The sequence below is a fragment of the Sorex fumeus genome, unplaced genomic scaffold, assembly GCF_029834395.1.
Source record: "Sorex fumeus unplaced genomic scaffold, SorFum_2.1 ptg000171l, whole genome shotgun sequence".
In the NCBI taxonomy this organism is placed as follows: domain Eukaryota; kingdom Metazoa; phylum Chordata; class Mammalia; order Eulipotyphla; family Soricidae; genus Sorex; species Sorex fumeus.
The window spans coordinates 7,383,569-7,407,134 of record NW_026606228.1 but is presented as its reverse complement, the minus strand read 5'-3'; the positions used below and the strand labels follow the sequence as shown (position 1 = coordinate 7,407,134).

Below are 23,566 nucleotides of genomic sequence, written 5' to 3'. Positions count from 1 at the left end.
GCCACACAAGATAGCACAGTCCGAGTGATCCCTCAGTATAGACCCAGGACAAAGGCCTGAACAACTATGGATGTGAGCACCCTTCCTCCAAATAAAATTTTTTAAAAGAGTTGGGTGTCTGATTTAATGAGAGTGGTCATTCCCCTGCATTCCAGACTGGGGACGCCAAGGGCAAAGCAAGCTGCCTCCGGGATCCTGAGTCCTGTCAGGCTGGACGTAGCAGCGGGCGTCCAGTAGGTGGCGCTGCCGAGCCATCGACGGTGAACGGGCGGCTCTGGGGAGCTGGGAAGGGAGGGGCGGTAGGGCGGGCGGGGCTCGTCGCTCCGAGCAGAGGCGGCCGCTGCCGACCTGGTCCCGCGGTCCCTCAGCATCTGACTTTGCACACCTAGTTATCCCTGCACAGCTCCGGGCCCCTCTAACGTCTCCCGTTGCTCCGGAGCAGTGAACTTTCGCGGCGCTGCCGGCCTCTGCACTTTCCAAGGGGAATTTAGCAGTCACCGAGCGCCCGCTCCGCGATTGGCCCCGCCCCCGTGGCCCCGCCCCCGGTGGCCCCTCCCCCAGCCTCGGGGCCCCCCAGGTGAGCTCGCGGCCCGTTGCGGGGTTCTGCGTGGCCGTGGGGCAGCAGCATCAGCCTGGCTCATCCTCTGCCGCCGCGGCCTGCCTTTGGCTACATCTCCACGTCGATCTCCACCTTTGAAATGTGAGAGCGATCGAGGCGCCCGCCACAGCCCGCGTTAGTGACTTCCCTCCCAGAGGGCCGGCGCGGAGCTGAGCTGGGGAGGGGTCCGCGTCGGAAGGCCCCGAAGCTGTGACTGGCCGGCCCCTCTCGTGATGGGCACCTACTGTCTGGGGCAGGGGAGAAGGGTGGGGACACGTGGAGGCCCAGCCGGCTCCGCTCAAGGGTCCAGAAGGTCACTGCAACCTCGCAGGCCGCCCTTGCCGTGCAACAATAAAACGCCAGCTAGCTTCCCCGGTCGAGGGTAGACTACGGAATAGGCAGTTTACTGCCAGATCGCACCTCGAGCCCGGCCAGAGAGATAAGCGGCGATCAGATCGTCCTTTCTCTGTAAATATGAAACTCCAACTGGGCTTCTGTTTCAACCCTCCACCCCCACCCCTGAAAAAAAAAGGTACATTCTTTTAGGAGCATCAGTAGTCCTGCATGGTAGCACTGTAGCACTGTCCTCCCGTTGTTCATTGATTTGCTCGAGCGGCCACCAATAACGTCTCCATGGTGAGACTCGTTGTTACTGTTTTTTTGGCATATTGAATATGCGATGCAGAGCTTTGCCAGGCTCTGCCGCGCGGGTGGGATACTCTCGGTAGCTTGCTGGGCTCTCCGAGAGGATAGAGGAATCGAACCCGGGTCGGCTGCGTGCAAGGCAAATGCCCTACCTGCTGTGGTATCACTCCAGCCCATCATTAGTCCTAGAACTGTGATTTCAGCATGGACGGTGCTTATTCGGGATGATATTTTTTTCAGTGATGGGTAAGTGGAACCCCAGTTTGACATATCAAACTGGGCTCCCTTAAGGTCAGCTCAGGTTGGTCCGTGGTGGAGCTGGCTCTGCCCCTTGGCCAGACGGGATGGACCAGGGGATTACTGTAGGAGAGGTCGCTTGTCCACTGCTCTCCAGAGCAGGGATGCAGATTTACTGTCACAGCCATGGAGTCAAGGTACAGGGAAAGGAACCTCAAAGCAAGATAACTCGCTGCCCTGACCTTTCTCCCCAGAAGCGATCCACCCCTCCCGAGGACTAGCCCGGTGCCTTGGGAGGTCCTTGGAACTTTGACTACAATATCTCCTCACGCTTGAACACCCAGCCTGAGAGTGCCCCACCACTCACCCAATACCCTTTCATTTTCAATCACCTTCATTTCTCTCTGCGCATCTGATCCTCACAATGCCTTTGTTGTTTTCAGTGCTGAGCATCAAATCTTGGCCTCCTGCATGCCAGGCACAGCCCTCTGATGGCAACAGAACCAATAAAAACTACCAGGTTTGGGCCGGAGCAATAGTACAGTAGGTAGGACACTTGCCTTGCAAACCTGTATGCTCCTGAGCCTGCCAGGAGTGATCCTGAGGGCAGAGCCAGAAGGGAATCCTGAGCACTGCCTGTAGTGGCCCAAAACAAACACAAAATAACCTACCAGATTCCTGTGTCCTGATGGACACATGGCAATTCCTAAAGCAAGAATTCCTCACCCTCAGGGCTGGAGCGATAGCACAGCAGGTAGGGCATCTGCCTTGCATGCAGCCTACCACATTTGATTCCCAGCATCCCATATGGTCCCCTGAGCACTGCCGGGAGTAATTCCTGAATTCCTGAGTGCACAAGGCAGGAGCAACCCCTGTGCATTGCTGGGTGTGACCCAAAAGGAAAAAAAAAGAATTCCTCACCCTCACCTTCAAGGTTCATGATTCTCCTGCAAAGACTTGGCTGTTCATATCTCCAAGCCTTTATTCAGATCTTCCCTCCGTTGGAGAATTCTTTGCTGCTACCCTAATTCCCTCCATCTCTCTCTGGGACGGGGCACATTTGCCAGTGCTCAGAGCTTACACCTCACTCTGCGTTCAGGGATCACTCTCCTGGCAGGGCTCAGGGACCTTAGGAAGGGTGACAATCAAACGCCATCTGCAGTGTGCAAGGTTGGCACCGATTCACTGTAGTCTCTGTTCCTGTAGTTTTCTCTTTAGTAAAGCACCAGTGAGACTTCTCACTGGGGAGCCTTTTGGAAAGCACAGCTGCCTTTTCCATCCTTGATGCGCACAGCCTCCACCCACAGCTCCGGGACCTTACCCTGTGGTTGAGGTTGACGTCATCATCTGTTGATATTTGTTTTGTGTGTTTGGGGAAGCCACACCCAGCAGTGCTCTGGGGCCACCCTTGGGCTCAGTGTTCAAGGGTTGCTCCCGGCAGTGTGGGGGTCGGGAGTGGGGCATGTGATTTGGGGGATAGAACCCAAGCTGCCAGCATTGCAGGCATATCCCTACTGCTGAGCCAGACTGCCCAGATTGGCTCCCACCCTACCCCCATGTTTGGATTCTTGTTTGGTTTGGGCCACACCTGGCAGTGCTCTGGGCATCCTTCTGGCTCTGTGTTCAGAGATCACTCGTGGCAGGATTTGGGGGGAACCACATGCGGTATCGGGGATTGCACCTGGGTCAGCTGCAGGCTAGTAAAGCATCCTCCCGGTTGTACTGTCTGGCCCCCACATTTGAATTCTTAACAGTCAGTTCAATATACCCACAATCGGTACTGGTTTGGAAGCCAGAGAAAATGAAGGACCTAGATGACCATGTGATGCAGCAGGCAGTGAGGCGTGTGAAGGTGGATGTGGGGGCTTCAGACCCACAAAGCCCCTTCTCTGTTCTTGGAGCAGGGCTCTAGAGATCAAACCCGAGAGGGACCTGACAAATGGAGCTTCAGAGGGTCACCCTATGGGGGCTGGAGCGATAGCACAGCGGGTAGGGCGTTTGCCTTGCACATGGCCGACCCGAGTTTGATCCCTGGCATCCCATATGGTTCCCTGAGCACCGCCAGGGGTAATTCCTGAGTGCAGAGCCAGGAGTAACCCCTGTGCATTGCCGGGTATGACCTAAAATGCAAAAAAAATAATAAAATAAAAATAAAAGAAGGTCGTCCTAGGCCTGCTGAGTATCCCCTTCCCACCAGCAGTCGTGGGCGCCTTCTCATGGTTCCCAGCATTTCTTCCAAGTGGGAAGGTCAAATCCAAGATGGGCATCATGAGGCCCTAGTGCCTGGGTCTCTAGAAGCCAGAACCCTAGAGACCTTCACTCTGTGGGTGGGAGACAAGGGGTACACTGGCACAAAAGGGGGTGTGTGAAGCCCCTGCAGCCAGCTGCCCCACCTGGCTGGACCAGAGGACAGGGGGCTGGCACCAAGGTAGTGTTCTGGAGCTGGAGATACTCCAAGAGCATCAGGCACTTGCCTTGCATACTGCTGGCCCCCAGTTCTACCCCCAGCACCACACAGAGTCCCCCAGAGAAAGCCCTGAGCACCCCTCCAGGTGTGGCCCCAACCTCCCCCCTCAAAAAAAAAGGTTCCTTCCTCATAGCCACCTAAAACAGGGTTCCTCCCTTCCGGCTACCCTTCCAGACAGGAGATGCTCTCATGCAAACAATGGTTGAGCCCCGCCGGTCCTTCCCCAGGCTTTGCTCCGGTCTGGTCTTTCCAGGTTCTTTCCTGAGTCACCCCATCGTATCTTCATTCATTGCATCCCTCCTAAGTCCACACTGCAGAGCAGACTGTGGGAAGGAGGCAGTCCCCACTGCCCTCACCGGGGTGCCTATGTTCAAGCCCTGAAAAGCCCCAGTGGGCAAAAGCGGAAAGAGAGACGGGAGACAGAAGCCCCGACACGGTTTTTTCAGTATGCAAGTGTTTTTGACTCCACAGCCAGGCGCTTAAACTGAGACATCAAGGGCAGCCAGGATACACGCCCAAATGCAATAGTAAAGGCAGACATGAAATAAACCACACAGTACCAGGAACCCCAACAAAACCCACAACTGAACACCCCAAATCCCTCAAACTTTATATATAAAGTTGTAAAAATTAAAAAAAAGAACAACTGTTCAAAACCAACTGGGCAGTATGGTGGGCTGGGAGCTGTCCTACAGCAGGAGGACTGGCACTTGCCCCCCTCCAGGAACAAAGAACAAACACAATACAAAGAAAAGAACCCCCAATGCTCACATGGGTCAGGAGTCGCCAGAGAACAGATTGTCCCATCCTCAAACTGGTTGCTTTTTTTTTGTTTTTTGTTTTTTTTTTTATTTTTTGCCTTTTTTGGTGTTTTTTTTTTGTTTTCCATTTTCTTCTTTTGTTGTTGTTATTTTAGCACCTGTACAATAAAACTGTACCATCTCCAACCAGAGCTGGACCCAAATGGAGGCCCACCTGCCTTTGGATGGCACTGACTCTCTAAAGGATTGTTCGGAAAAATAGCCATTGGTAGAAAAATAAGAGCAAGAACGGGAAAGACAATGCCACAGGGGAGCAGGGACGAGGGGCGGCCCAGTCCCCCCACCCCTCTCCCTGAACCAACCAGGCAGGCCAGAAGGAAGGGCGGCCGGCACCCCTCATTCACTCAGCTCCCTGCTCCCTGGGCAGAGACCCCCCCAAGTCTCCTAGGAAGCAGAAGCAGCCTGGCCGTTTATCCATGGGCCCTCAGCAGATGCTGAAGGCAAGTGTATGTGGGCGGTGGGGGGGCAAAGGGAGGATAGAGAGAAGGGAAAGGGGTGCTGGGACCTGGCAAAGGCCGCGGCCAAAGGCTGTTGAGTGGACAGTTTGGTCTCCGGCAAGGATGAGGCCAGATCAGGGCAAGGTGGCTAGGCACAAGGGGAGGGTGTGTGTGTGAGAGAGGGGATTGCAGGCACGAAGCCGTCCTGTGCACTCTGTGGGGGGCAGGGGGGGAGAACGAGGTCTTTGGGGGACAACAATGGTGTGCAGGGCCAGCCTCAGTTCGCCTCTCTGAAGAGGACCGTCCTGTCCCTCCGCCCCTCCCCTACCCAGCAAGTCTGCTGTGCAGGAAAGGGGTGAGGGGACCTGGGGGTGGGCGAGCACCAAAGCCTGAGGATCTTCCCTCACTCCCCAGCCCTGTGCCAGCACCAACCAGCTGTACGAGTCCTAAGTTGGGCCCCACCCGCCTTTCCTACCCAGTCCCCAACAGAAGGAAAGAAAAAACACCCCTAGGAGTCGCTTTGGGGTGGTGAGGGAGCAGCTCCATGGGCGGGGCGTATGAAGGAAGGAAGGAAGGAAGGAAGGAAGGAGAAATAGAGAGAGAGAAGGAAGGAAGGAAGGAAGGAAGGAAGGAAGGAAGGAAGGAAGGAAGGGGCCGAGAACCCCTCCAGACAACAGGTTGTCTCAAAATTGTCACAGTGATACAGACTTCTCAGAAACCAATGAAACAATACAAATTAAATACTAATAAAATAAATACTATGGAAGACAGAAGAACACAGGGGAACAGGGAGGGGGTGGGGCACTCGGAGATTTGGGCTTTTCTTGGCTCTCGTCTGGCCAGGTTGTGGCCAGTGTGGGGCCCTGGGCCCGGGCTGGGCCACATCCACACCCTGACGCCGCCACCCCCCCCTCCCAGGAACTCGCGTCCTCGGGCGTCGAGTCCCACTTTCCACCCCCATCACCCAACACAACAATAACGATAAAGGGGATATGAGAAGGAACTGGAAACTCCCCTCCCTCCCCTCCCCCAAATCCAGTCATTAGCTAATGCTGGCATTGATAAGGCGGCTTCTTGTTGGTCCAGATTATTGCCTCATTCTGCGGTCTGGTGCTCGGTTGGGGGGGGGGAATGGGGGCGCTTGGGTGGAGCCGGAAGCCGCAGGCGGGCTGGGTCCCGTCAGCTGTTGGAAGACTGGAACTCCACCTCGGAGCCCAGGAGGCGCAGGAGCTCAGGCTCATAGCGCACCAGCTCCACGGACTCCGACGGGCAGGCGGCGCGGGTGTCCAGGACCCCTGGCCACTCGGCGGGGGTCAGCAGCTGACTGGCCGACACCTGGCGGAAGAACTCCGACTTGGGCAGGGTGGTGATTTCAAAGTGCGGGAAGCGAGCCTGGAAGATCCGCGAGGATAACTTCAGCCGCTTCAGGACGTCGGCGAAGAGAAACCAGTTGCAGGGCCTGGAAAGGGCGAGAACGGGGTGGACGTCAGGGGGAAACAGGAAGCAGGAGCCGGCTCCCTGCATACCCACCAGCCTAGGTCTGAAGGCTCCTGACCCAGCTAAGGTCCACTAAGCTACAGGATATGTCGGGTGGGTCTGAGGTGGCAGCTTTTTTTTTTCTCTGATCGTCCCATCCTGGTGGGCTCAGCTTTTTACTTCCAGGACCCTGCCAACATCGTCTTTTGCGGGGAGGCAGTTTGGGACACTGGGAGACCCTATGCTGTGCCAGGGACTGAACCCGTGTGCAAGATGAAACGCATTCCAGCCTGTATGTATTGTCTCTCCACCCTCCCCACTTTGCAGCCAACCTGCCGGGGCCTCTCCCCCAAAGGGGAAAACAGGAGAGAAATGGGTTTTCCAGAATATAAAGTTCTTAGCACATCTTAGCAGAAGCCCCCCTGCCCCTGCCCTGAGGGTTCAGCAGGCACCCTGTGACCTGGAACCACCATCTGCTGGGATGCAGGTCTCCCCTGCGCGCACACACACTGGCAGGACCCCATGCCAAGCCCAGCTGGTTTCCTTTTCCTGTTCTCCCTCCAGCTCCCCCAGTCTTCCTCATTCTCCTTCTCAGGAGTTTCCCCAGCAGAGGGGCTGCCGGGCAGAGAGGCCCGCACTGTGGGTAATCAGAAAGGCATTTTGCTCCGGCTCTGGAATGCATTAGGCAGAGTTGCTTCTCCCCGCGCCCAGCAGGGCTCTTTGGCAGGCCCCAAGCTCACATTACAGCCCTGTCTGACAGCCCAGCACACCCACCCGACGGCTGCAGCCCTGGGGACAGCTGGGAGGGTGGTGGCCGGGGCCAGGCAAGAGCCCACCACCTCTGACTTGCACGGCTGTGGCCCCTCTTTCCTGAGCTTGCCCGGCTCACTGTCCCATGCTCCCACTTGCCAGCTGTGTTCCCCTCTGGGCCCGACCAAACTCGATGGCATTTGCCTCCGAACGGTGTTTCTCTCTGCAGGAGTTGCTCTCCTGTACACCGGTCCTGCCCTCTGTTTTCTAAACACCCAACCTGGCTCTGACACCCCTTCCCTCCAGAGTGTTCTATGGAGCCCTGCTACTTCCCACCCCCAAGCCCCCAAGTTCTTGAAGCAGAATGGTATTCAAGACCTTTGCCCAATACTGGACACCACTCAGGACTCTTCAACCTACTCTTCCCCCATCTCTAGCACACACATGCGCGCACACAACGCCAGCCCACAAGGGCCCCTGTTTTATGAATGTATGTCTCGATGTCTCTGCTCACACTGTGTTCCCACTGCTCTTGAGTCCATCTCCAATACCAGATCACCCCAGACACCTCCACTGTCTTGCCCTGCTGAGCCGCCCATCAGCCCCATGTTTTGTGTCTCAAGGCACCTAGCTCATGCCCCCTCCCCCACTTTATCATTTTCTAGTTTTTGGCTTTGGGGTCACACCCGGCGGTGCTCATGGATTAGTTCTGGCAGTGCTCAGGGGACCATATGGGATGCTGGGGATCGAACCTGTGTTGACCAGGTATAAGACAGGCACCCTACCCACTGCACTCTCTCCAGCCTCATTTACTTCGAAGACCATCTGCTCTCAGGGTACATCTGTTTGTCAGTCTCTGAGACTGGAAAGACTGGCAGCTAGGACCTTGTAACGGCCTCTCTGAGTGCTGAAGACCTGCTGATGGAATTCAATGTTCTGTACCTGAAACTTCCAGTCAGACCCACCACTCTCAGCGTGCCCAGTGCCAGGTTTCTCTGAGAAGACAGCAACCGTGGTCATCCCAGCCACTCAGGGGCTAGTGAGTGGCAGGGTCAGAGAAAAGAGGCACTACAGGCACACAGGTCATCGCTTCCCAAGAACAGAACCCAACCCTTTCGAAGATCAGCACTGCAGAGCTGGATCCGAGCTGGCCGTGCTGAAGAAGGCACTATTTGGGTTTTGGTTTGGGGGGTGAGGGTGTCACAAACAGGCGATGCTCAGGGGTTACTCTTGGCTCTGTAATCATAAGTCACTCCAGGCGGTGCCTGGGGGACCGTGTGAGATGGTGGGTATTGAACCTGGGGTCGGCAGCATGCAAAGCAAGTGCCCTACCCACTGTATTATCGCTTGGGCCAGAAGGCACTTTTGGAACCCCACTGGGTCTCTGGAGTTGTCATGCACTCTCTCCTTACGTTTGGAAGCACATGCATTTGCACATCAGGATTACAGCTCCAGGGAAGAGCTGATGCAGGAGCGGTGCCCAGCCTGGAGGAGTCAGGGATGCCAGTTCTGCCAGCATGGGGCACTCAGCAGAGAACCTGCCTCCTGCCTGGCTTGCAAAGTGGCACAGGGCCCCGGGGTTGCCCAGCAGTTCTCCGCACCTAAAGCTCTCTGCTCTGGGTCCTTAACTGCCCAAGATCCTGTTTCAGAGGAGGAGGTGCTGAATGTTGGGGAGGAATTAATTAAGCATGCAATACTATATCCCAGAGGCCTTGCCCCGCCCTTGGGGATCAGCTTCTGCCCAGAAGAATAAGGACCCCGAAAACCCCTGAAACTCGATCCTGCCTAATGTCATCGTATCAGCTATTTTTACTCTTATCTGGCCAGTGTGTGTGTGTATGGGGGGGGGGGGGAAGGTCTCGGCTGTGAATCTTACCACTAAGGGTCTTGCCTATAAGGCCCTAAGCAACTAACCAGCCCCTCTTCTCTCTTGTGTGCTGCTCGCTTTCCTTCTTCAAACCTTTAAGATCTATGTTTTCCCCCTTTTCAAACGGGTTGTGAAGGAAAAGTCTCCTTAAAATTGGTTGCCCACCACAACACCCAAAAGGAGAGAGAGAACAGAGGGGAATGCCCTGCCACAGAGGCAGGGTGGGATGGGGGGATGGGCGGTGGGAGGGATACTGGGATCCGTGGTGGTGGGAAATGGGCACTGGTGGAGGGATGGGTATTTGATCATTGTATAATTGAAACCCAAGCACAAAATTTGTAAGTCTACAACTGTACCTCATGGTGTCTCACCAATAAAAAAATAAATAAATAAAATGGTTGCCCAGAAATGAGGATGCCCAGAGAATGGAATGGATGATTAAGGTAAACAAAGGACAATGGACCAGAGAGACAGTTCAGGGGATAGGGCTCTTGCCTTGCATGCAGCCAACTGGAGGGGTTTGATCTCAGCATTGTAGGGGCCCCTAAGAAGCACTAATCCCTGAGCACAGAGCCAGGAATAAACCCTGAGCATAGCCAGGTATAGCCCAGAAACCAAAATGAAGAAATGAAGGATAACACCCACCTCAGTCTCTTCCTACCCACTGGCGCTTCATGCTGCCTGTCACTCTCCTCCTTCTGCTGAAGCCAGACAAGAAACCCCTGCACTCCCAACCTTGCAGGCTGCCCAACTCTCTCCTGAAGCCCCCAATAAAGATTAGATTGGGTTCAGGCAAATGTTAAGTGTCAGGTAGATTCTGGCCTCTGCAAACGCATGATCCCATTATAATATGCACGGTAATATGAGCTAAGAGGGCTGCTGCCGTCATCTTGCGAACATTAAGGCTCTGAGAAACCAGGCTGTGGATTACTTAAAGACCCCGGTGGCCCACAGCTATGGCAACCATATGTCCTGGCTTTTTCAAGAATCTCCATTTCAAATATTCTGTCTGGCTGTCCCAAAAATCACACAGGCGCACACACACAAATAAATGCTTCCAAGCTTCTAAAGATCATCAACCCGCTATTGCCCTGATTATCTCTTATAAGCACCCACCCCCGGAAACTGCACCAGAACCCTGCAGAGCGAGAATCTGAATCTTGTGGTTCAGGAAACACATGGAAGTGAACTGACAGCCTCTCTTCAGCCAATGACAAAGCTGCACCTGGGTCGTGCCCGCCCAAGGCTTTCTCTCCCCCAAATGGCTGCCAAATGGAGAGCCCCGCCCCTTGTGGAGAGGCGGGCAGAGGGTTGCCAGGATCCTGGCGCTGGGTCCCCTAGGCCTCCGACACTTACCCACGGGACACCGACACTTGGAGGTTGTAGCAAGGGAGAAGAGGCTTGTCAGAGAGCTCGAACATAAAATCGTCGTCTTCTCCGTTATCCCCTTCATGGTCCGAGCTCCCAGGAGGATTTTGAAGGAGGTCACAGGCGAATCCCTCTTTATCCTCTGCCAGGAGAGTCCACGGGTGGGAATTAGGATGGAGTGACATGTATAGGACCAGAAAAAAACCAGAAATGCTGGGAAAGGGGACACAGCATTTGCCTTGTATGAGGCCGACCTGGGTTTGATCCCTGGCATCCCATGTGGCCCCATGAGCACCACCAGGAGTAATTCCTGAGTGCAGAGCCAGGAGTAACCCATGAGCATCGCTGGGGGTACAGAGGGTAGGTAACCCAAAAAGGCAAAAAAAAAAAAGAGAGAAAGGGGCCAAGATCAACAACAGATCAGAAAAAGAGCTGGAGGCCTAAGGCTACTGATGCCTAAGGAGTCCAGAAAGTTCTAGCCTCTGGAAGGAAGTGTTCGGTGGCCAGAGATTCCTTAGACTCCTGTTTTCTTCTTCTTTTTTTTTAGTTTTGGGGCACACCAGCAGTGTTCAGAGCTTACTCCTGGCTCTACACTCAGGGATCACTTCTGGTGGCCCTGGGGTGAAAGGAATTGAAGCTGGGGTGGCGGTGTGGAAGGCCAGCGCCCTTCCCACTATACTATTGCTCCAGCCCTTCTCCACCTTTCAAAGGGCACAAGGCGGGGTGGTGGGAAGGATTTTGGGAGAGGGAATTCAGACGATACTAGCAATGAAGGGCCGGGGGAAAACCAGCTTTCCCCAAACTGCTGCAACTGCCTCTCCTCCAGGCTCCTCAAGGACTCTGAAGGGGTCCCGCTGAATCATGCCTCAGCTGCCTGCTGGCGAGAGTCTGTTCCGTCTCATCACAGCATCCCAAGCTGCAGTGCCCCCACATTGGGGTGCGCATCTCCCTCTTTGGGGTGGGCATCTGCGGCCCCTGTTCCATGGGTACACGTTAGCCGCCACTTCTGGATGGATGGGGGCTGGGTAGAGATGGAGTGACAGCTGCCAGGGCAAGGGGCGAACTCCCCTCCTGAGTGTGAATGCCATGAGAGGTGACACGGGCACAGGAGCATCTGGCCAACTTAGAAGAGAACAAAGGAGGAGAAATGGAAAACTGAAGAGTTTCCCTAATTTTCTTCAGGGGGAGGGTGGGCCACACCGGGCAGTGCTCACGGCAGCATCTGCCTGGGGTGCTGAGGCTGGAGCTGGAGTCAGCTGCATTCAAGGCAAATGCAGCCTTAACCTTAACCCTCATCCTCTCAATCTGGTCCCCAAAGAAAGTGAGGATTTAACAGGGTGGGAAGGCCAGAGACGTGGTTCTACAGCAGCAGAGCACTCGCCTTGCCAGTGTGAAGCGTAGGTTCATAGCCCCACACTATGTAACAAAGATGGGGGTGAGAAGGGGCTGGTGACGGATGGTTCTGTCTGAATCAGCGGCATCTTCCATTCTCGGCCAGCGAGTTGAGTGTGAGGACAAGCTGAGCCAGGAATAAGGCTAAAAGGATCTCTTATGGGCCATAAAGACAATATAGGGGTTAATCCACTTGTGGTGCATGGAGTTTGAATCCCCAGTGCCACATATATTCTGCTGAGCACTACCACAGGTCACTCCTGAGCACAGTGTCCTGAGCACTGCAAGGTATGGCCCCCAAATACCCTCCTCCCCAACATAGTCTGCCCAACCTAGCTGCCAACAGGTGAAAGGTTATGTCCCCAGGTCCAGTAGTCTCTTTGAGAAGACTCAGTGAACTCTAAACAAATCTCACTTTGTTGTTGTTGTTCTTTTTGGGTCACATCCTGCAATGCTCAGTGTTTACTCCTGATTCTGCACTCCTGATTCTGCACTCCTGGCGGTGATTGGAGGAGCATATGGGATGCTGGGAATCGAACCTGGGTCGGCCGCGTGCAAGGTAAACACCCTACCCTCTGTGCTATTGTTCCAGCTCCGAAATCTCACAGTTTTGAGTCAAAGACAAAGGTATGAAGAAATCCATTTCCAACTTACCCAGCACAGAACTGCTATAAAAGTCCCAGGATACACCAGGATCACCCTCCGCCCGGCCCTGAAGATCTGAGAGGTGATCTGGAAGGGAGAAGAGAGAACAGTGAGAAAAGGGGGCACAGGGGGAAGAACCGAGGAGCACAGCACCCATCTATACAGGGAACAAAGGAAGGAATGTGTCCGCCATTGGCCAGAAGGTGGCCAGTCAGTTGCTGGGAGTCAAATCTAGGCCACTTTGTCCCCTGTGGTTCATCAGGCCCAGTGTTTTAAGTTTTTAAAAATTGAACTAACTTCAACCAATTTAAACATAGCGTGATCTGACAGTGAAAAATCTGGATTTTCAATTTCTCTCAGGGGAAAAAACAATCAGTGGATCTGCCAAGTCCATGGCCACATTCCAACATGTCAACAGTTGGTCAGAGAAGAGAGACGACATGTATGTCTCCCCCACTAGTGATCCCCTCCCACCCCAGTCTGTCTGTACACTTACCTGATCAGCTTTGGAGGCACGCAGGTCTAAGGCGCTGGCTTTTACTTATCATTTGGGTATTGGGGCCACACCCAGCAGTGTTCAGGGGCTATTCCTAGCTCTGAGCTGGTGGGGTGGGAGACTGCACGGGGTGGGGAGTCAGCCACAGACAAGGTAAGTGCCCTCTCGGCTTTTCTCTCCTAGCTGACCACCAGTTAGCAGAACTGTTTCATTGATCAGCCCCACATGGACAAAACTCACAGGGTTTTTGGATAAGGTTTTCTGTTTGTTTGTTTTGGGGGGACCATACCCAATGAGGCTCAGGGCTTACTCCTGACTCTGCAATTGGGGATCACTCCTGGTGGTGCTCAGAAGACCTTATGGGATGCCAAGGATTGAACCCCGGTCAGCTATGTGTGTGGCAAAACGCCCTACCCGATGTACTTATTTACACAGCTGAAGGCAACTTGATTATTTTATACAATGAAACAGCTACCTTCCCTTGTTGTTGTGACTCTGCCTAGTTGCTCATTCTTGGTGAGTTCTGCCAGAAGGGTCAAGAAGTCGGGATGGAGAGATCTACCTATAAGGTGCACCCAGAGATGGTTCCTGGTAGGGATTAGGAGATGCTATATACATAGGTGTTAGGGGTGGGACCTGGGTCAGTTTGAGTTGCACCTGGCTGACCCAGGTCCCACCCCTAACACCTATGTATATAGTGTCTCCTAATCCCTACCAGGAACCATCTCTGGGTGCAAAGTCAGAAGCCTTGAGCACCTCCAGGTGTGGCCCCAAACCTAAAATGAATTAGAAAAGCCAAAACCAAAACAAAGGTGGGGAGATAGCCCAATGGGCTGAATGTATGCTTTGACACTGGTTTGTTCCCTAGTACCACATGGTCGCCCCAGCATTTAGCCAAGAGTGGTCACCCAAGCACTGCTGTGTGTAGTACCCAGCCCAAACAAAGGGAAAAGAGAAGGAAGTGTGACCACACAGAGCTCCCTGCTTCTGCAAAGTTCCTGCAGCCAAGAATTCAGCAAATTAGAGTGGAGATAGGTACCAATCATGCACTGAGGTCTGCAATGCTGTCTGCACCCAACATGTAAGGCTGTTCTTTCCTCATCACTTTCCCCTAGGCAGTGCAATTATCACCACCACATACACAGCACTGACACTCTATTTGGTATTGCCAAGTCATCTAGAAAGGACTTGGAACCATGGCTTCCAACCTCCCATCTGCAGAGTAGCGTGAAGCTGCAAGTGTGAAAAGGGGTGAAAATGAGTGACGTGAAGCACGTGGAAGGGGCCCGGAGGACTGGAGTGCCTACGTTGCAGCCAGGATCCTCATTTCTGTTCTCAGTTGTTTGGGGGCCACACCCGGCGGTGCCCAGGGTTTACTCCTGGTTCTGTTATCAGGAGTCTCTCCTAAAGGGGCACTCTGCACTAGCACTCTGGCTGTCCGAGCACTCTGGCCCCAAGGAGTCCTAAAGTTGATCTGCATCATATCCTTCTTCCAGCATCAATGGCTGCCAACCCCCAGCCCTGAGCCAAGAGTAGGCACCCACACTGCCAGGTGCGGGGTGGGGGGCAAACAACCAAACATAGCACTACTTTGTCAAAAGATGCAAGAACATGCACAATTCATATACAAACATAGCATTTTTATATACATGACTAGAACATTCTTGGGATTTGGTACCTTTTTTTGGGGGGGGGAGGGGTCGGTCCTGGTACCAGTCCCTTGAAGATACCAAGGAACCAAGGAATGATTGCTGGTTTTAGCTAAAGGAAGGAAATCTCAAAGAGGATGTCTCCTTGCACGAGAAAAGCCAATGTGGTCCCCACTTCCGAGTTCAGTGAGCAGGAGATATTGAAAGGAAACAGTCATTTATTTATTTATTTGTTGGTTTGTTTTTGTTTTGCTTTTGGGGGGGTCACACCCAGCGATGCCCAGGTGTTAGTTCTGGTTCTGCACTCAGGAATCACTGCTGGTGGTACTCGGGGGACCACACAGGCTGCCAGGGATTGAACCTGGGTCGGCAGCGTGCAAAGTAAATGCTCTACCCGCTGTGCTATCACTCCATCCCCAAGAGAGGAAGCAGTCTTACAGGAAACTCCACACACCTGCGCATTTCTGCATTTCTCATATCCCTCCTGCTGGGACTCTGTTATTTTAGGGGGGAGGCATTATTTGTTCTAATGTGATAGGTTGTGGCCGGTTGGGTTCTTTTGGTAGGGGCAATGCTCAAAAAATTTTCACATACTCATTCACGCTAACTGCTGCTTCACCATTTCCACCTCGGTAAGGTTTCATAGGTGCGCTTCAGGCTCAGATTATCAGAAGAAACCTGCCTGTCTCTTTACAAATGTGGGGAAGATAGGACAGAGGCTAAGGCACATGCCTTGCATGTGGCTGACCCTGGTTCAATACCTCCGCATCACATGGTCTCCCCCAAGCATCACTGGGGCAGGCCCGGAGGCTCCTGAGTACTTTCCCCTCAGGTCCTCACAAGGGATTTCTGGTTGGTTGGCCAAGAATCATCAGCAGGGGGGGCCAGGGTTTCTGAGCATAACTTGGAAGGATCCCAAAAAAATCATGCAAAAATTAAAAAAAAAAAGACATAGGTGATTCTTGAAAACCTGAATCTGTGTGAAAGAATGCATGCATGGGGGCTGGAGAGATAGCACAGCGGGTAGGGCGTTTGCCTTGCATGCGGCAGACCCAGGTTCGATTCCCAGCATCCCATATGGTCCCCTGAGCACCACCAGGAGTAACTCCTAAGTGCAGAGCCAGGAGTGACCCCTGTGCATTGCCAGGTGTGACCAAAAAAAGCAAAAAAAGAATGCATGCATGAAGTGCCCCTGTTGTTGAAGCACCCACAGCAGTCAGGGTTAGAGGGACAGAAAGCAAATGGTGCAGGGGTGGGGATGATGCCAGAGGCTGGGGGCAGCGGGTGGTCATGGGGAAACAAGTGCTGTGAGCAGCGGTTTCATTTGTGAGTGATGAAGAGTTTCTTCTCCCCAGACAAAGGCAGCAACTGTGCAACCTTGCACGTGCACTACATACCACGGAATTGGCCAATTTCATTTCTATTATTCTGGGGCAGGGCCTGTCAGGCGCTGCTCAGAAAGCTCGAGAGGGTAAGCTGGGCAATACTCAGCCAACTGGGGGCTGGATAGATAGATAGCACAGCGGGTAGGGCATTTGCCTTGCACATGGCCGATCAGGGTTCGATTCCCAGTATCCCATATGGTCCCCTGAGCACCGCCAGGAGTAGTTCCTGAGTGCAGAGACAGGAATAACCCCTGTGCATTGCCAGGTGTAATCCAAAAAGTAAAAAAAAATACTCAGCCAACTATGCCAGATAGTTTCATGCTATGGCCTGGCAAGGTAGTGTTGCCTGGTCCCAGGAGTGCTGGGGGGGGGGGTATCTAGACCCACCCTGGGGGTGCCACAGGACCAAGTGCAGAAATTTGCACATACAAGACATGTATCCACCCCTGACCGCTAAGCATTCTTTCCCCAGCTTCTGGATGGTTCACTTTGGCAGGGGGCGGGGCAGCTTCTCCAGCAGTGCTCAGGAGGCCCAAACCAAGCTGTTAGGTTCAACGCAAGAGCCAAAGATGCGTTGCTGCTTGGGCCCTGTGGTGCCAGGTACACCCCAGCCACCCTGTCGATGGCAGGGGCCTCCAGCACCACTCAGCAACGCTAGGAGGATCATGAGGTGCCAGTAATCAAACCTGGTTCGGGTGCTTGCTAAGCATAACTGATACTGTCTCCCAGCCCCAAGGCGTTCACTTTTATTTATTTATTTATTTATTTATTTATTTATTTAATTTTTGTGTCACACTGGCGATGCACAGGGGTTACTCCTGGCTCTGCACTCAGGAATTACTCCTGGCGGTGCTTAGGGATGCTGGGAATTTAACCCGGGTTGGTCACGTGCTAGGCAAACGCCCTACCCATCATGCTATCGCTCCAGCCCTAGCGTTCACTATTAAATGGTTGTTAAGTGCATTTCAATTATCTTGTTTGGGGGTGGGGGGCACACCCAGCTGTGCTCACGGCTTACTCTAGGCTCTGTGCTCAGGGATCCCTCCCGGTGGAGCTCAGGGGATGATATGCGGTATTAGGGAACCGCTGTACCATCTCTTTGGCCCCTAATTCTTTTTTTTTTTCAAGTACTATATGTGAACGGTGACCCTTGCATTCAGTTTCTCTATTTCTCAGGGTCCTAACCTACCCTTCTCCGTCTGTTCCAACCCAACCACCGGCTGTGGGACATGAAAGGAGAGGAAAACATAAAAACAAGCCTTCTTTGACCCGGGGTCATATGGCAGGGGTCTCTGGCAGGAAAAACAGAAAGCTGTGATCCAGTGATCTCAAGTGGTAAACTGCGAACCCTTTTATCAGTGGAAGCAAAAGCCGTCCTGATACTTCCTCTGGTGGCCTGAACCAGCCTGTGACAAGTCTCCCCACAGACTGCCATATTCTTCCCAACAGAGGAGGGAGACTGAACCTGTTCTCCCTGGGCTAGCAGGGAGACTGCTCCTCTCGTCACAGGGCCAAAATCCATATGCCTGCCTATAAAGGCCTCTTGGATTTTGTGTGGCTTGGTTTCTCCTAGCCCAGGGTCAGCCCCTCCTTCCCTGTCTGGCTTCTAATACCCACCAATGAACCGGAAAGTAACAAGGGTAAAAAACACATGGAAGGGCCAGAGAAGTAGTTTAGCAGGTGCCTTGCACGTGGTCTACCCAGGTTCCATCCCCGGCATCCCATATGGTCCCCTGAGCACCACTAGGAGTAATTCCTAAGCGCAGGAGCAGGAGTAACCCCTGAGCATCACTGGGTATGACCCAAAAAGCCAAAAAAAAGCATGGATATGGAGGGAGGGGATAAGCAGTGTGGAGGGATGGAGAGAGGAAAGGAAAAAGGGAGGAAGCAAGAAGTGTGTCCTGCTTTAAGCCAACCCACGTTATAGGTAAATTCGTGTTCACAACCCAGCGTCCCCTCTACTAAAAGATTCACTACAGGAAACCTGTCAACAGAAGCGGCCCTTCGTGCGCTGAAGAGGATTTAAGGCTCAGGCCACCCAAACAAAGGCCTTCCACAAAGTGAGGAAGCGGTGCAAGGGACAGGCACAACTGTGCAGAAAATGGGGCCCTTTGTACCCTCTCAGGATTCCCCTGCATTTTCAGCCCTGTCAAATCTCTGCTAGAGGAAAAAGAAGACAATCTACTGAAACTGATCAGGGAAATGCACAGGGATGAAAAGCAAAACAAAAAAAATATTTTTTTGGTTTTGGGGGGGTCACACCTGGTGGTTCTCAGCCACCATTCATGATGGGGCTCAGGGGCTCTAGGTAGTGTTGAGCATGAAATAAGGCTCGGTTGCAAGCAATGCAAGCACCTTAATTCCTGTACTCTCTCTCCAGCCCTCTAAAAGCAAAATGCCTGGTAAGGTGTGCATACAGGCACTGAAGCGATAGTACAGAAGGCAGGACGCTATTTGCCTTGCACATGGAAGACCCAGGTTCAATCCCCGGCATCCCCCAATATGGTCCCCCGAGCACCACCAGGAGTCATTCCTGAGTGCAAAGCCCGGAGTTACCTCTGTGCATTGCCAGGTGTGGTCCCCTGAAAAAACAAGTAAGACATGCATACAAGCACACCCGAGTGAGGGTCGGAAAGGCGGGGCAACGGTACAAGGTAATACCTCTTTACCCCACCCTCCAACCTCATGGCATTTCTGGCACCGACTTCGCACCTTAGAGCAGAACCCTATGACCCTATAATCTTTGTGATTTTCAAGGGAGGACAATGGGGCCGAACAGGCACAAACATCAGGAGCCAAGAGACAGGGCACAAGTGGCAAAGCGTGGAGCCCCCAGTGTGAGCCCTGCTGCTACAAGGGCCCATGAGGCCTGTTCAGGTGTAGACCTCCTGGTAGCTTTAAGTCACCATTTGGCATTTGCATGGAAAAGAGTTGGCCCCTCCTTTCACCTCCTGATGCCCCACTTTTTTTTTTTTTTGCTTTTTGGGTCACACCCGGCGATGCACAGGGGTTACTCCTGGCTCTGCACTCAGGAATCACTCCTGGCAGTGCTCAGGGGACCATATGGGATGCTGGGAATCGAACCCGGGTCGGCCGCGTGCAAGGCAGACGCCCTACCCGCTGTGCTATTGCTCCAGCCCCGCCCCACTCTTTTTTTTTGTTTTCTGGCCACACCCAGCGATGCTCAGGGGTTACTCCTGGCTCTGCACTCAGGAATCTCTACTGGCAGGCTCAGGGGCCCATATGGGATGCTGGAGATTGAACCTGGGTTGGCTGCATGCAAGGCAAGCACTTTCCCTGCTCTAGTATCATCCCTTACTCGTCTCTATTTTGAAGCTCTAGTTCTATGCTAAGAAAATGAAAAAAAATGGGACATGGGTCTAGAAAGAGAACAGAGGTTTAAAGGCTTTGCCATGCATACAGCTGACCCCGGTTAGATTCCTAGTACCACTGGGAGTGATCTTGCACATCCCGTCCAGCTGAGAGCCATGAGCAGTCCCTCAGCCATGCTTGACATCGCCCAAAAGCCCCCCCCCCCACCCCTCAATTTATCAGGGGCTAGGGAGATAGCACAAGGGCTGGAGGATAAATTTTGCATGTGGGATTCTGGGTACCTTATGGTACCCTAAGTACTGTATTGGGAATAGCCAGGTGTGGTTCATTTGACCCCCCACCCCAAATAAACAATTAAGATATGTCAGGATATGAGAAGATGTTCATCCTGGACAAGCGAGGCAATTACAAAATTCAGTCAAGTCTCAGCTTTAACGCTATGGACCAGCATTCAAGTTAGCAAAAGGCCAGCTGGTGGTTGGGGCAAGTTCACAGAAAGGAGTGCGGAGGGAAGAAAGTGCTGATTTCTAACATTTTAACTACTTAAAACTCTTTTTTTCTTTCTTTTTGGGTCACACCCGGCAGTACACAGGAGTTACTCCTGGTTCTGCCCTCAGGAATTATTCCTGGCAGTGCTCAGGGGACCACATAGGATTATGGGGCTCGAACCCAGGTCGGCCGTGTGCAAGGCAAATGCCGTACCAGCCCCACTACTTAAAACTCTTGACGAATTCAAATTCCTCTGGAATTTTTGGCAAAGGACTCCTGACTGCTGTGGTCAGAGACAGTTTTATTTGGACCCAGAGGGCCTCCCATCTCTCAAGAAGGTTGCCTCTTGCCTAGTGAGGTCCCCAGATGAGCCATGCTGAGGTGAGACGGTGTTCAAGGGGGTGCTTTTGTCATGTGAGGCTCTCAGCGCTCCGGCTGCCAGTCAGGGCACTGCATTTAATAGTGAGTGTGAAAGAGACAGGGCAAGTGTGAAAGAGAGTCGAGGCCATGTGACAGGAAGCCGCAGAGGGTGGCTTGCCCCAAGCCCTTCCATCATCCCCAATGCTGATTCCAACAAAAGAGAACAAGAGGTGCACTTCTTTGGAGAAACAACAGAGTGAATATCCTCAAGCTACTCTGCTCCTAGGGGACAAGAGGCCAGAGACCCCAAAGCTGGGAGGGAATGCGGTATCTTCCTTCCCCAGCCAGCCTATGCAGAGCTGTCAGAACTGAAGCCTTTGGGCCTTCAGTGAGTCCATTTGAAGTTGGGTGGGCAGAAGTCAAGACCAGTGTGTATCAGCTGAAAGATAGGGCTACCGACCCACCCCCTCCTTCCACAGGGACCTTTAGTTCACGTTCCTTTGTTCCTCCATTATCATCTTCAATCATCAGCTACATAATTAGTCTGTGTTCCATCAACAACAGCACCCTACTTGGTTGGCATCCTCAGAACTTTATGTGGTGAGGGGAGAAGGATTCAAAAGTTAACTAGGGGGGCTGGAGCGATAGTACAGTGGGTAGGGCATTTGCCTTGCACACGAGTGACCCAGATTCAATCCCCAGCATCCCATATGTTCCCTCAAGCACAGCCAGGAGTAATTACTGAGTGTAGAGCCAGGAGTGACCCCTGTGCATCGCTGGTGTGGCCCCCCAAAAAACTTAACTAGGTCCGAACCTGAGGTGATAAGGAGGGGCCTCGGGCAAACCCTCACTCTGGTGGTTTCACACCTCAGATGGGGTCTACTACAAAGCCTGACGCCTCAAGATGGCTCAGTGATCTGACTCCCAGAGGCTCTTAGCCTGCTCAGGCAGCCCAAAGAAATAACTCTGAGAGCAAGGGCCAACAAGCTGTGACGTCACCAAGGAGTCGGGGTTCCCTTCTGGGAGGTCAGGTCTGAGGAGAGGCCTACTGAGCATGCCCCAACTAGCCTTCCCTCCTCCCAGCCCCACTGAGCTCTCCAACAGTGGCAAACCAACAGCTGCTATGCACTAATGAGAAAACAAAAGCATGCTGGCTTGTGGCCCTTGCCAGGGGTCTCGAAACCAGACACTTTTTCAGAGGGGCAGGTAGAAGAGAAGAAGCAAGAAGGGGAAGATGAGGGGACCTGGGGCCAGAGGGGCAGCAGGTCCCACAGGCACAGGCTGTGAGAAAAATCCAGCAGAAAAGAGGACAGTGGTCCCACTTGACTCTCCAATGAGGAAAAAGTGCCCCAGACCAAAAGCCAAAATGCCAAGTGCCACTTATTTGTAACTGATGTTCCACCCAAAGAGAAGGTCAACACACGGTGGGGGGGGGTGTGAGGGTGACACCCTAAAAAGAAGGCCAACCTCACACACCTCACCAGAACATAGGTTGCCAGGTGCCACCCAGACCCAGAACCAGAAGGAGAGGCATGAGATGTGGACACTCATGAGAGGAAATAAGAGAAAGTAGAACCTTTTGGGTACTTTCAAGCCTATCGCCAATGCTGGGACTCTCTGAAGGAATCCCTATAGCCCTGCGCATGGGGACTTCAACCCTGGGCCCTGCTTACCCGTAAGGAAGCGCTTCATTGCATCACTGCTTGCAAGCTTCATGGCCGTCTGCCCCGAGTAGGTAGCCAGGGTGGGGTCAGCCCCATAGGACAGCAAGAGCCACATAGTCTCCAGGTTGTCATTGACGACCGCATCGTGAACTGGCCTGCAAAACCGACCCAGTGTGAGAACAATGCCTGCGTGTCTAGCCCCGCCCCCCCCCCCCCCCCCCCCGGTGGCTTTGTCAAGATGAAGTGAAATGAGGCGACTCCGTGTGAAGTGGGTAAGACTTGGGGTAGGACAACTGTCATCTTCCTTTGCACTGTACTTCTTTCCCCTTTATTTTAATCTCCCCCTCTCCCGAACCTTGGGGCCAGTCCCATGGACACCATGCAGCTGAGGAAAAACTGAAAGCAGCTGTTGTGAAGGTGGGGGGAGGGAATGCAGATAAATGCCCTGGGAGCAAGGACGGATGAGGAGCGGAGGCTCTCCATGCCAGGTGGCAAGCCAAGGAGAGCCTGCATCCTTTGACCCAAATCCTTATTTGCTAAGCAGTGTGTGTCTCTCCTGTCCAGGAAGCAGACCCTCTGATAGTAGAGGGACTCACTTTTTTTTTTAAAGACACGGCATGTGGACGGAATAGATAGTCCAGGGGTCAAGGCAGCTTGCTTTGCCCTGGACCCCAGTTCGATCTTCAACAGCCCACAGGGTTCCCCCCACCATCAACATCTGCCACCAAGCCCTGCCAGATGTGAGCCTTGAGCACGGAGTCTGGAAGATGCGCTAAGCACCACCAGGTGTGGGCCCAAACCAGGAGTCAAAGCCACAGATCAAGTGTCCTTGCACCCTTCAGAACAGTTGAAGGCGCGGGGGGGGGGGGGGAGGGGTGGGGGGGGTTCCGGTGACCTTTCTGATCAAGCTGTAGTTGCCTGATGGAATGATCTCTAGAGCCCTTCGCTTCCCCTGAGCTGGTGATCCAGAAACACCTCTCCCCACCCCCTCCAGGGTCTCTGAATGCTCTGGGGGAGGGGGAGCGGCGCGGGGGGAGCAGCGTGCTTGCCTTGTGCCATCCTGCGCGCTGCAGTTCACGTTGGCCCCATGCTCCAGTAGGATATTGAGGATTTCGGTCCAGCCCCGGGAGCTGGCCTCATGCAGGGCCGTGTAGCCGGCATTGTCGCGGTGATTCACATCCGCGCTGTCTTTCTGGAGGCAGTAGAGGACGACATCCTGCGGGGCGAGAGGGAAGCCGTGAGCTGAGAGCAGCAGAATCCCCGAACCCCTGCCCAGTTCGCCTGGACGCGCTTTCAAATGTTAAAAGTGCCACAGGGCTTGCCTGGGACCCTGGAGACTGGCGAGTCTGAGCACTCGTCAGCAGCAGCAGCAGCCCTGACTCGGGCCTCAGCAGTGGAAAGCCTTTGGGTTACTCTTCGGAATTAGGAATTTACTGAGTGAAAATCGGCTTACAAGGAGTATAAAACCCTTATAGAGTATAGGGGTC

At 53.4% G+C, this 23,566-nt stretch overlaps 1 protein-coding gene across 2 annotated transcripts in view; it reads right to left on the bottom strand.

Annotated features, from left to right (window-relative positions):
- Positions 1-5,837: 5,837 nt before the first annotated feature.
- BCORL1 (BCL6 corepressor like 1) overlaps positions 5,838-23,566 on the bottom strand; it is an 81,571-nt gene continuing 63,842 nt past the window's right edge. For both annotated transcript variants that reach the window (XM_056107758.1, XM_056107759.1), the window contains 5 exons: positions 23,129-23,295; positions 22,089-22,234; positions 12,713-12,790; positions 10,655-10,808; positions 5,838-6,664 (listed from right to left, as the gene is read on the bottom strand). In XM_056107758.1, coding sequence (XP_055963733.1) covers positions 6,385-6,664; positions 10,655-10,808; positions 12,713-12,790; positions 22,089-22,234; positions 23,129-23,295 — 825 coding nt within the window. In that variant the 3' untranslated portion in view covers positions 5,838-6,384. The remainder of the gene's footprint in view (positions 6,665-10,654; positions 10,809-12,712; positions 12,791-22,088; positions 22,235-23,128; positions 23,296-23,566) is intronic.